The 14,003-nt window shown below is 37.4% G+C and overlaps 1 protein-coding gene across 2 annotated transcripts in view; it reads left to right on the top strand.

Moving 5' to 3' along the window:
• PCSK2 (proprotein convertase subtilisin/kexin type 2) overlaps positions 1 to 14,003 on the top strand; it is a 247,401-nt gene that overhangs the window by 33,635 nt on the left and 199,763 nt on the right. The window contains exon 2 of one of the 2 annotated variants that reach the window (XM_006921572.2): positions 1,988 to 2,092. The exons of the other annotated variant lie outside the window; for it this stretch is intronic. Within the exon in view, the coding sequence (XP_006921634.1) occupies positions 1,988 to 2,092 (105 nt within the window). The remainder of the gene's footprint in view (positions 1 to 1,987; positions 2,093 to 14,003) is intronic. 2 annotated transcript variants of the gene reach the window in all.

Genomic DNA, 14,003 nt, shown 5'->3' with positions numbered 1-14,003 from the left:
GGGGACAGACGGAGGGGAGGGGGTTTGGAAGCTGGGGAGAATGAAGGGAAGGGTTAAAGAAGTAAAAATTAGTAGCTGGTGGATGGTGACGGGGATAGGGAGCACGCCATAGGGAATGCAGTTAGCATTAATACATTGGCTAGGTCAGGGGAGGGAGGGGGCAATTGGAGGATCATTTTACTAACTATATAGATGTTTAACCAATGTACTATATACTTGAAACTAATAAAAAACAATTTTAAAGTTTGTTAGTGGAACCCACTATTAAAAAATTTATTTCAGTTATTTATTTTTAGTTCTAAAACTTCTATTTGGTTCTTTTAAGATATCTTTTTGTTAACAATTTCTATTTGCAAGATACCGTTTTAGTACTTTCTCTTAATTCTTTAGACGTGTTTTTTTAGTTATTTGAGTATAGTTATAATAGCTGATTTAAATTCTTTGTCTATTAAGTCCAACATCTGAGCTTCCTCAGAAAGTTTGTATTGACTGCTTTTTTCCCCTATGTATATAGGTATAGTTTTCTGTTTCTTTGTGTATCTCATATTTTTTTTTTCTGAAAACTGGGAATTTAAAATAATACAATGTGGCAACTCTGGAAATGGAAATTACTCTCCCTCCAGGTTGTGTGTGTGTGTCTAGGTTTTTTTGGGTTTTTAGTGACTTTTCTGGGCTATTTCTGTAAAGTCTTTAATCCCTATAATGTTCCACTGCATCTCTGCTAGTTGCTTAGAGATCAGCTAGTAACCGAACTATGATTTCCTTAAAGACTTTGAATCAATAAGAATTATTTTACCCTTTGCCAAGGGTCTCTGTGTATATTGGGGCATACCTGACCTAAAAATCTCAAATCAATCCCACCTACTTTGGCAAAACCTTAGTTCCAAAGCATCCACATTCCCTTCTTTTATCTTCCAGACCATAGGTAGTAACACATATACCTAAAAGCTTCAATAGCAAATACTTTAAATAGTGAAATGCTTTTTGGTTCAAGACCTCTTTGAAAATCTGATGAAAATTGAGAAAAATGCACGTATGTACATAAATTTTGGCTATAATTTTCAAGGATTTATTTACATTTATTGATCGGGTTAAAAATTGAAAACAACATATTGTCATAAAAATGAAGACATGTGGAGAAAGGGTAGAAATATGGGAACTTTGAAGTTCCATCTATACACAGAAGAGAAAAAGATCTCCTGAGGGGAAATTACTTACATAAGATTAGATTTTGACAGACATGAGCCACATCCAGGTCTCCTCACTCCCAGGTCAAGACTCCCCGCACCAAGTTTCCTTGAATCATAGAACCAGTAAGAGTACTCTTTAGGTTCTCTTAGATTCTTATAGGCCCTGGGTCCCAGACAAGCTCTCACTGTTGTGGCTTCTCTAACTAACTCTGATACTCGTACCAAATTCCAAGAGTCTTTAGGAAAACCTGGCCTGTCATCCAATAGGTACTTATTAGATTTAGATAGTTTCACTTTGCCCAGAATGATGAGAAGGATTGAGAGGTCAAATAGAATGATTAAAGGTATTGAGGGGTCACAGAGAAAGCCCAAGACATAGGACAGACAGTCCATCTGTGAAGACAAGACTAGAAAACACAATTCTGAAGCAACCCAACATGATATGTAAACACTAGACTAAGGAGAATAGAAAACTTGGTGTGGGAATGAATATAAAGGCAATGCTCCATGGAGGAGAAGATTGAAAGATGGATGGAAACTAAAGAGATAGAGGAAAGAATAGAAGGTATTTGGGGAGGGGAAGGGAAATGTGCACTATATAAAGAAAAAAAGGAGGAAAAGAAAGGAGTACAATGATAGGGAAACAGAAGACCAAATTTGATAGAAGGTTGTCAGTGGTTTTTTCACATACATCTTCATTCTATGGAGCCTCAACACGCAGCTCTAGCTTTGGTTTCCCTGTTTTGGGGTCACCCCCAGAAGCTAACCATGTCATATGTTTGTTTAACTCTTTACAGCTCCCCTTCACTGAAGGCCTGTACCACTTTTATCATGATGGCCTTGCAAAGGCCAAGAGAAGACGCAGCCTACACCACAGACAGCAGCTGGAGAGAGACCCCAGGGTGAGTTTTCCTAGAAACCTACCTTTCAACTTCTGCTACCCACATGTGGGCTCACTAGGGGAGTATAAAAGAGGGTAGGCAGAGAATTTTGAAGTAAAGGCATTCAGTGTATTGAGATAGGCCAAATGGATTCTTGGCAGGATGACACCGGGGACTCTCAGCTTTTCTATCTTGTTCATTATAAATAAACCTTGCATAAGGCTGAGAGAGTGGTAAAAAGAGATTCCACCCTTTACTTGTTGTCTTCTGTATTATTGTGTAAAGACTTTTAATTCCTCGGGAACATATTTTGGCCTGTGATAGATGGAAAGACACCAAGCAGTTTAAAGAGTCATTCTATGGAAGGCTCCTACTGGTAAATCTACATGCTCTAAGGAGATTGCCATGCCCCATACTATGAATGGGAAAAATGAGTGAGCCAGCAAATGACCAGCTCACAATAGCCAATGAGTTTCTCAGTATCCATGCATGGTTGCAGCCACAGGACCATGTCAGCTCCTCTTCTCACCTGGTACTTCTCACACTGATCTAATTTACTACCATGCTTCAACTGTCTTCTTAATATTCATGACCATCACTTTTTTATCTTCAATTTTCACCGTGTTGTTGGACTCTAGATTTCATTGCCTACTCCCCTGGTAGCTTAAATCAACTTTTCTGCAGCCAAACTTATCACCTTGGCCACAAAGTTGCAACTTTTCCAATGTCCCCACTTCCTGTTTTCAGAATAAGAAATTTGGTCTTCAATGAATCCTCCCACTTCAAATTTTGTCACCATCCCCATATAACAACACAGTAATTCAACAGGATAGATTCTGATTTCCTTTATGCAATTCACTAAGTGGGAAATTAATAATACAAGCAAATTGCTTTCTATGCATTAAAGCCTGCATAACCTCTTCACCAGGACTCTTAAAAGAAAGTGACTATAAAAAGGGTCAGGAGTTTGAGTTAGGAATTTACACGTGAGGCTCCTTGAGCTGATGGAATTTGTAAACTCATTCTTGTGGGGCTTCTCATGTGAATATTTGAGTGGGTTTAATTTGGGCTTTAATTAGCAATATAGATGAAACAGGCTCCCCAGCAGATCACCAACTGACAGGTCACAGGCAATTTTCCTTTAATGTTTCGACCCAGGGGATTCCACATTCCCTGGAGTGGAAATTCTGCTCTGAGAAGCTACTTTATCTTTGCTCTCACAGAAAGATCCAAGCTGCCTATGCTGCCAGTCAATGCCAAGCATTCTGAAAGGGTCTATAGTAGAAGTTGGCACTACTATGTAAGGGAGAAGCTCTCTTTCCTATGTCACAACAGCCTTGTCCCTGCCTATACCAAATCAGAGCCCAGGGTTACCTTTGGGAAACTCATGGACAGGGATCCTGTTTGTCTCAGCTGTGGATCCAAGGTGGGTACCAGTAGATAAAGATCACTCTGGTGCACTACACTGGTTTTCCCTATACTTCATCCCTGATCGTACCCTTTATGATCAATTGTTTTCCTATCATTTATATATTTTCTTATAAGTCCTATTGGTTTCTACTCTTCCACAATTAAAGATGTTTCCCTATGATCATTCAGAGATAAACACATTTTAAAAACTGGAACAGAAAGAAAGATGCTTAAAAGGCTTGGAGTGGGAAAGTGAACTGAGGAACAAGAAAATAAGAAGCCATTGTTTGGTTCAGAAAGAATCCTTGGGACCCTTTAGGCTAAGATTTTCTTATTCTTGCACTTACTTGAAATGGTCTTTGAAATGTTTATTCTTGAAGTATAGAGTGAGTGATGTTCCCAAAAGAAAAGAAAATAAGACGGGTTGGGTAACGAGGAAGGAGATTATAAACTGGTGATTCTAATCATTGACCTTTCTCCTCAAAATATTATCTACTTTAACCAAAAAGGACATCCATTCCCTGTTCATGGTCCATTATAAGAATACTGGTAGCCACCTGCCTCTACTTGGTAGGGGTAACCATCTTCCCTGCCCATGAAGACCAACAGAAGATCATAAATCTCTTGTACCTTTTCTCTGTCTTCTCATCAAGGTTAAATGTCAGGGCTGTTGTCAATAATAAAGTCATTTTCAGAAAGAAATAAAGCATAAAATCTCATAATTCTTTGCAAAAAAAACCCTGCTATGATTGCCTTGTTTTCAAATATTATATTAAAGCTTGAGTCTTTTCTGCATGATGTTTTTTTGGTCATCTAATTTTGGCATTAGCTGATAGCAAAATATGGGGCAACTATTCTTATATAAAAATTATTGACTATGAGCAATGAAAGAATAACAATATGAAGATTCTGGCATGTGGATTTACAGACCTTAAACAAAAGAGCAGAAATGTCGAGCATTAAGATACTTCAATTTTTGAGTTTTCAAGCACATTTAAACAGGCTACTGTAAAAAGAAAAGTAAATAGAAGTGTAGAGAGAAAAGGGGAGGTAACCTGAAAGGATTATTGATTCAGGCTTTTATCTCTTGCATAGATCTTCTAAGTTACATTTTATGAACCAAGATCTTACAATCAAGTTGTTTTATCATTCTCTGAAATGTGTTGTCTCCTAGACCTACAAACTTTAATCATGTCTTCAGCCCCAGATTCCTTCTTCTTCCTGTCTCTACATTACTATCTGGTCTCTCTCACCTGCTGTCCTCTGGCTTGTGAAAGAGAATGCAAAGCCCAAGGAGCTACACACTTTGAGCAAGAGGGCTTGAAGTACTACAGGCTCTCAGGGCTGAATCTACCTAGGTAGCTTTTTAGCCAAAGAAGCCAGCAAAGAATGCTAGCAACCCAAGAAATAAAGAAGAAAAATAGAGAGAACTGAACTTGCTTTTGGTTTTGCTCTAACATCATAATAGAAATTTCAAGGATGTTTGTCATTCATTTAGCAACTAATTTTTATGTCTAAGGAAAACAAGAGAAAGACTAGAAAAGGATCATATGTGCTTTTTTCCCAGCCCAATAAAGTGTAGCTTTCGATATGTCTATATTTGTTCATCGATATGCAGGACAATAACTAGAAAATAGATTCTGATGCAGACTGTTTTAAAGGCTTCTTTTTCTGTTTCTTTCTGCTAAAAGTATTAGCAGAATATTGAGTGGCATCATTTAGATATTGAAAAGCAAAATTTGTGTATTGTTTATTTCTGGATATATTTGCATAGTGTAATTCTGAGTACATAGTAAATTAATAATTTTTCCTCAGGGTTTAATCCATGAAATAGTATTGTTTTTATCATTTTATTTTTTAGCCCTATTCTAAAACATGTATCGATTAGAAAACAGAAGTATAGTTTTCTCTCGAGCTCCTCCTTTAGATACATTCTTAACTGTGGGTAAAGGAAGCCAATTACCATTTAATTACTTCCAAGTCTTATTGTTGAGAACCCCATGAAGAACCAGCTTTTTATTTCCAAAGTCCAACACACTGTATTTCTGATTATATTCAGTCCTAGTACACTCCCTGAAGTGAGGACAATGTGTTTGGAAAGTTTGGGTAACTAAAATATATTGATGACGTAATAAATACATCCGAAGCTGAGATGAAATAATAAAACTAAAAATGCCTTCTCAGCATTGAGATCGAGAACAAATATTCGCTCTTTAAAATCTCTGTGAGATTCGTTAAACCTTAGCTTAGAACAAAACCAACCAATATTGAAGGTAAACCTAACTGTGGTCCTCAGTCTACATATCAAACCCCAAAATGTTCTGCAAGTACCTGAAATGTTGTGGAGAAAAGATTTAAAATAATATTGGTTTCACAGTTCTGTCAAACCATATTTGAGCATCTAATATAGCACTGAAATAAAATACATTCAAAAACGTAAAGACATTGTTTAATGATCAGCACATACTATTCACGTAGAAGCTGAGTTATTTAACAACAAAAAAAAAAATAACCTAAACTTTATTTATCGAGAGGTGTTATATTTGATTCAAAAATTACAAACATCTATTTCCTTTTCTAACCAATTTCACTGGACCTTAAAATTATCCCTTGAAATAATTTTTAAACCTCTTAATTTTATAAATCAGAAACTTCTGAGTCCACTGAAAACTTTTCTCTGTTCCCTTTGAATGACGTTTCCTTTGCATTCATATATGGCAGCTCTATCTTTCTAGCTTCTTCCTTAACCAAATGCATCCATATATCTAATGACCTTAGGTGTCAGCCACATGAGCTATGTGATCTATTTTATTCTTCAAGGGTCTATTCTGAGAGTTTTTAGGATACTGAAAAAACCCACAAAAGTTAATTTACCTGGATAATCCTTCAAAAATCTCATACCTCCAGAACAAAAGAGAATTTTGCCTATTCATTGAAATTAACTGAACATGATTTGTGTGATATGTTTGTAAAAATCCGAATAATGAGCAAACCAGGCTTTCTTTGTCCATGGTGTTTAATAATACAATAATTGATTTTGAAAAAGAATGGATTCATTATTACGGTTGAGACTCAAGTCATTGATAGAAGCTGAAATAGTTTATAATTACTTCAGGTCCTTTTCTGACATGACACAATGTTTTTAGGTATAATTCAGATGGAGTAACTTAGCTATGATTGTTGAATACCTTGTACAGCTGTACATAAACTCAGATAAGAAAGCATAGACGACATGGACAGTATGGTCTGAAGGAGCCCATGAGATGATCAGAACAACAATATAACAATTTATTTATAAGCCATACACATCTTTCTGAAAGGAATACTGGAATTTCATCAGTTCAAAGCAAGCAAAGAAATTATTTTTCCTCTTTCTCCACAGGTTACATAAAATTAGTATCAGTCATAGTAAATTTTTTATGATAACATGCCATTTGTATGTATTGTCTTTCCTTTGATTTGTATTAAATAACTTTGATAACTTAGATTAAAATTTTAAAAAGAAAAGCAAAAGCACCATTCTCTTTTGGAAAATCTACTTTCAAAAAGAAAATGACATGGAGAAAAATGTCTTTCTCAACTTTTGGGGGAGAAGTTTCAACTAAAATTTCTTCCAGTGGTTAACGTAGATTTTGGGGTATTTTCTCTTTACCATCACAGTGAGTACATGACAGCCTCTCAGCCTAGGGGCTGGGTGAAAATAGAAATGAGATAGTTTTAGTACATTTTCAAAAGAATTTATATCTAAAGAATAGGATGTTTTTTATCTTCATATTTGTTAACTCTAAAATGGTAAATTTTAAGGTTTTGAGATACAACACTAAAAAACGTATAGAAATTCTCCAATTTATCTTCCAAATGTTTCCTTGAGAAAAAAAAGGAAGCAGATAGATTTTATTATATTTTACTTATTAAAAACCACAAGCATGGTAAGTTTATTATAAATATTTATAGCAAATACATTAGTATTTTATATTTTTATTCCAGAAGTCATTCACGGCTACCTTTTTCTTCATCTTTTCATTTCCCTGTAGCATGAGTTGGAGCAACAAATTATCCCATTCTCAAATGGAGGATCAAAGAGGTAGACGTGTACTTGAGTCACACATGAGTTTGTGAAAGCTCAAATAAAAAACTCAAGTCCCTGATACTGGTGACCATCTTTTTCAACCTGGATTTAGCTCTCCTGGTTACAGAAGGAAAAGCCCACTTGGAATTGGGATTCTCACAGGGAAAGAATCATTTGTGATGAATTATTGTAACAGCCCGGTGGTCCATCAAATCTGTACAAGTATAGAGTTGACCATTGGTGGAATTTGAAAGTAGAATAAAATTTCTTTAACTCTTAGGGCCTTAGAGGTACAGATTAGCCAGAATTCCTAAGACAGCCTCCTTTATTAGCTAATAAATGTTCATGGGTACCTCTGCCATGTCTAATCCAAACAGAGAAATAAACTGGAGACATATGGAACTGATGTTGATGCTAGATAGTGAAGGAGAAGATAGAGAAGGAAAGACAGAGGCACAGGAAAATTTTTAATATAAAAAAATTTAATTGGGGGAAGTGGCTGAGATCCAACCCCACCCCCAATGCTGCAACTCCCACCCACCTCCTAAAAGTTATCTCAATATCACTTGACCATGTGACCCCATCAGTGATCTCTGTCTCTCTGTCTCTATATACACACACACACACACACATACATATAATTGGGGACCATATTGCCCACCCTGAAGGAGCAAATAACTCCAAAAGGAGTATGTGGCAAAGTTAAGCAGATATCATTTCTTCCTCCCTTCCTCTGGTTTTCTCTCCCTACTCCTCTCTACCTTATTTCCTCTCCTAAAGAATCCACAAGCAGCAAACACACACTTTAGAATGTGCTGTGTGTCTCTATAAACACAAGTGAATACATGTACTGTGAAATTCATTAGGAATGTATTTGAGCTCATACACCTCTATTCCCAGCCAGCCAGGTAGTTTCCCTCTGCACATTAGCGAGGAGAAAGCAAGGACACAGTCCTTTAACTATTGTACTCGTGACATTTCCACAAGAAACAGACCACTGAATCAGAGGAGAACAGACAGGATCACTCCAGGACTTCTTGCTTTAATTTGATAATAGTTGTAAGAACAGTGAATGTGTGTCGAATGCTGCCGTTTTAGTGTGGATCCCTGCAAAAAGCAAACCCTGAAACAAGGACTTGGAAGAGGGTTGCTTATTTGGGAGGCTGATTCTAGGAAGCACAAGAGAAAAACAGACCACTGAATCAGAGGAGAACAGACAGGATCACTCCAGGACTTCTTGCTTTAATTTGATAACAGTTGTAAGAACAGTGAATGTGTGTCGAATGCTGCCGTTTTAGTGTGGATCCCTGCAAAAAGCAGACCCTGAAACAAGGACTTGGAAGAGGGTTGCTTATTTGGGAGGCCGATTCTAGGAAGCACAAGAGAGTGGAAAGAAATGGAAGTGAAGAAAGCAACTAGAGGGTGGATTTTTTTAGCAGGTTTCTGTTATAGGCTCCCAAGGCTCAGTCCCACTGGGGACTCTGAAGGTATCAGTAGAATGTGCCTCAATGTTGTCCCACAAGGAATGAGGTTGCTGGCTCTGTCTCTCCTTTTTGAGTTGACCTGGATGTTAAATCCCTGGCACTTCTGGGCTGCCCTGTTCACAGACTGAACAAATGTCAGGATGCCAGAGAAAGTCCTCTAGCAAAGAGGTGATGATGGAGATGATTGATGTGAGAAGGGAAGGTATCAGCAGTGACAGGTGGACTCAGAAGGGGGACTGAGAGAATATGGGGACAACAACAGCTATTGCTGCAAATCCTACAACCCAATGCTGTGTGAAGGATTTAAAAATATATGATCTCATTAAACCTTAGATGTTTCCTGTGAATTAAATGCTGTCAGATTTCATTTCCTACAGATGAGAAAATGAAAGCTTAGAGAGACTCATGATGGTCAGAAAGTTCCGTGATTTGTAAGGGGTCTTCACCACTACACGGTGCTGTTCTGTCACTGGTTTGTATTTCATAAATTAATTTCCCTGCTCCTCTACACAAAGAAAATTATAGATCAGAAAGAATTCAAAGGTAACATTGATTCAGCACTTTGCTTTAAAGCTTTAAAATATAATTTTACCATTGAGACAAAATAGACCCAGAGAGATAAGTGACTTCTCTGGGAGCATACAACCATAATTAATGGGAAGGAAATAAAACTCATGACTCCTCCTCTCAATACCAGATCTGATTTAAATAAAAAGCTAAATGAGGATTAATATTGCTCATGAATTTGTGATTCTTTAAAATATTGTTCTTGCTAATTAAAAATAGAATTCCCTAAATCAAAAATAGCAGAGTGAAAAAAAAGTGAAATTACATCATTAGTTTATGTAATTTCAACAAACTCAGCTATAAAAGGAGGAGGAAATAATAACAAGGGAGGGCACATTCTGCTCAACCAGCTCACACCCCAAAGTGGTGGTGCAGGACTAAAGTCGCTGAGTGTGCAGTCAGCCTCCTTCCCTGTTGTTTCCCACAGTGGGGGCATGTCATCTCTATGGGTGAGAGACTCTAGCACTTAAAGATAATGCTTTTGATATAAAATATTTCTTAAGCACAAGTCAACTTCTTCATCTGCTGTGAGAATAAGAAAACAAGACAAGATTCTTTGTGGAATGGAAATTCCACACACTTGTGATGTATTGAGACACAATATATCCATTTCCAACTTCCCTAGGAAATTTTCAAAGTTAATTTTGACCATAAATAGTTTCCACTTTACTCATTTCAGAGCTGATTCCTACAGTGTGATTCCTCTATGAAAAAGGGACCAAGTATGATATCTTAGCTTGTATTTCCTGGAAACAGACTCTGAGCTGCATGTATAAAAGATGTTTCTAAGAATGCTAGTTGCACACATGATTGAGAACAGCATTATCTTATGTGGCTCCTTCCATCTTCCAGCTAACAATATGCATCAAGTTTTTCCTGTGCTTCACATTCCTCTGCTTCCTCTTCTGATGAAGGGGTTTATGTGAATTCATTGGGCACACCCAGAGAACCCAGCATAATCTCCCTCTCTTAAAGTAAGCAGATTAGTAACCTTAACTGTATCTACAAGTTCCCTTTTACCCTGTGATCTAACAAAACCATGAAAATAACACCAGGGCCTGGAGACAATGGGGGTCAAAATTCTGCCCTGAGCCCGGACCTTTCTGGAAGAACTGGCATGCCTTCTAGGGTCAGCAAGTTCTCCCTAGGCAGACCTGCTTCCCCTTACTGCCATCTTCCAGGGACTGCATTTAGCTCAGATGAAACAAATCTGTAGGCACATAACCTTAACCACACATCGAGTTCAAATGGTGAAGCTGAGAGACCCATGTGAAACAGATTCTAACTTAGATTCCCAGCTTGTGACCAAATTCATTTTCTAGACATCTCATAAAGAGGTGGGCTCAGCAGGTGTAAACCTTGCATGGGATATAAATTTTGAGAATGACTTGACAGCATTAGGAGAAGGAAAAATGTACTGGAGGAGGAAGCAGGGGCGAAGTGTCTTCAATAACGTTTCAACCTATGGGAAAAGCTAATCTGCCCTAATCTTCTGGTTTTATTATGCAGCAGGGAGTGACTTTCAGTATCTCCTCTGGGTATTGCAGATGTGCCTGGCTTTCTGCCTCAAAGAGCTGCTGCTAGTGCTATAATTAACTATTTGTAGGGAATAGAGAAGAATTATTTACTATGAATTCAGAAAAGCACAGTGAAAGCTGCTAGTGAGTAAGCCTGGCTTTTTCTAGATGTTGTGAGCACATCTTTAAATGATTACTCTACTGTTCATGGTGCCATGCTTACTAAAAGAAAAGGGACTATTCTGGGAGATACCATTTCAGCCTGGAGATCTCTGAGGAGTTTTAACTTTCACTGGGAGATTTTTAACAAGCCCTAGTGAGGAGAAAAGCAACACCAAGGGAAGAAAGTGGTTTTGTGTGATCTTTATAATCCACAAGATGAAGACTCTCATAATAATGAGCTGGCAAACTTTTGGGACTTCCTAAAGTCTTAATGTTTATGTGGCAAATTTTTCCAGACCTGCCTTATCTGGTTCCTTCCCTAACCTTCTCCAAGATGGAAAAGAAAATGTCTTTAAATATCTAAAACGCATCTATTACATCTTCTAAAAATGAAAATAAACATTTTCTGCATTTCTTATTAAACTCAATATAACTCCGTTACCTAGTTGCATGCTAGCAAACCATATGTTCATTCAACAAATATTTATTGAGCTCAACTACATGCTAAGCACTGTTCTACATACTGTGACACAGCAGGGAACAAAGCAATGCCCTCATTCCATGAAGTTTATATACTAGAAGGAATGAAGGACAGAGACAAAAACAAAACAAAACAAACAACAACAACAGATGAATAAAGCAAAGTTTGAGGAAGAGAGAGTGCCAGAGAGGGGAGTTTCCATTTTATAAAAAGAATTCTGGGTTGGGGACTTTGGTAAGGTGACATTTAAACATAGACCTGATGGAGGTAAAGAATTTATCCATGTGGCTGTCTGGAGACAGGACATTACCAGAAGAGGAACCTGCAAGGGGAAAGGCTTAGTGTCTAGAGCATACTTGATGCATTTATGAAGAGCAGAAATGCCAGTGAGACTGGAAAGATGTAAGCTGAGAAGAATGGGGAAAGAAATGAGGTCAGAGAGGAACGAGGAAACAAGACCATGGAAGACATTACAAGTCAGGGTAAGGACTTTAGGTCAACTCTGAATGAGATGAGATTTTTCTGCCTCAGAGTGAAGAATAGACTATAAGATGAACATGGGGGAAACATGAGCAGAAACCAGGGAGATCAGTGCAAGGTGACGGCAACATTCCAAAAGCAAAAGGCTTAGGCCAGGGTAGAAGTTGGTAGAGGTAATGAGAAACAAGTCAGATTTGAAGATATATTGTGAAGACAGAGCCTTAAAATTTACTGATTCACTTGCTGATGAGTCAGATAAGGAATGAGAGAGAAAGAGAGAAGGCAAAGGTGACCCCCAAAGTTGCTAGTCTGAGTTACTACAGCATGGAGACAGCATTCACATAGCTGGAGAAAATGGGTGGGGGGAGACAGGTTAGTACGAAGTGGGTAGGGAATCAAGAGTTTAGTTTTAAGCATGCTAACATTTGAGATTTGAATTTAGTATCCAAATGGAGAGGTAAAATAAGCAAATGGACTTCAAGATCTAGGATAGAGGTCACAGTTATAGACTTATACTGGGGTCACTTACCTATTGATAACTTTTATATCATAAGACTAATTGAGATCATCTAAGAAATGAGTATAAATAAAGAAGATAAGCTGTGTGCGACTGAGCCCTAGGGCCTGCTTACATTTAGAAGTCTGGAAGATGACTGGGACCAGTAAAGGAGACAGAAATGACAAATAATGTAGGAAGAGTATCAAAGGTCAAGCAAAAACTAATCTAGTCAGTGAGTCCTTTCTCATTGACATTTTACCAGAATAACTTGCTCATCCCTATAACTATTTCTTACTAGAACCACTTAGAGATATCAATAAAATGTTGCTTCAGTTTTTCCCTGACTAATCTATTTTTTTCTCCACGGGTATTGAAATTCATGGTGCACATATGAGTTTATGAAATAAAAATGGTGGCATGAATTTTATCTCAACCAGACACTGCTGTGTCTGGACTGGGCAGTGTGCTTTAAAGCAGGGAGTCACACTGGACTCCAAATGAATGAAAATCAAGCCCTTAAAGCCTCAAGCCCAAGTAGGCAACATCTCAGAGCCAAGACCTGGTTCTGGGAGCTGCTAGACAAAGATACTCAGAAACGGCCTCTGTTTGACATAGCAAGAGGAGAATCTGAGTTGAGCACTTTTTTTAATTTTAAGGAACTTAAATTTAAAAGCCATGAGAAAGATCAAGCTGACTGTAAACCAGAGGAAGAACTCTTAATCTCCAAGTAAAAAAAATAAAAATGCAAGCTGTGTTGATTCAATCCTGATCACATTTTCAAGAATTTCAGAAAGATAGAGTTCTTAAAATAATTTCCCATTAAGACTCAAAATCTATCTTCAAAGTAATTTCTCATTCCTTAAGCCACTGCTCCAAAATGAATTTTATTCAAAGCTTAGCTGAAGGGAACTATCAATGTTCCTTAATGATGACATATATAAATGGTTAAAATAGATATGTCTATCTACTACTAAATTTTTCTGAGATGTTTTGTGAGGCAAACAGATTTAGAGTTGGATATGCCTCAGAAATATTTTTTAAAAAACACTCTTTAAAACTCTCTTCTGGTTTTTTAAACTGGTTTAGCCATTTTCCCTCTGCGATGCCCATTGACATGTTTGTGATCACATCTCCATCTATAAACAGTCTTCATGCTCTTAAATCCAAGCCAAGAGTATTTTGAAAATTAGTGGAATTGAATTCCTACTATTTCCAGTAGTTTCAAGCCCTTGTGGGTTGAAGAGAGACTACGAGTGAAGCCAG

Source organism: Pteropus alecto, unplaced genomic scaffold (genome assembly GCF_000325575.1).
Source record: "Pteropus alecto unplaced genomic scaffold, ASM32557v1 scaffold45, whole genome shotgun sequence".
In the NCBI taxonomy this organism is placed as follows: domain Eukaryota; kingdom Metazoa; phylum Chordata; class Mammalia; order Chiroptera; family Pteropodidae; genus Pteropus; species Pteropus alecto.
The sequence above is the reverse complement of the archived record's forward strand: the minus strand, read 5'-3'. Positions and strand labels throughout refer to the sequence as shown.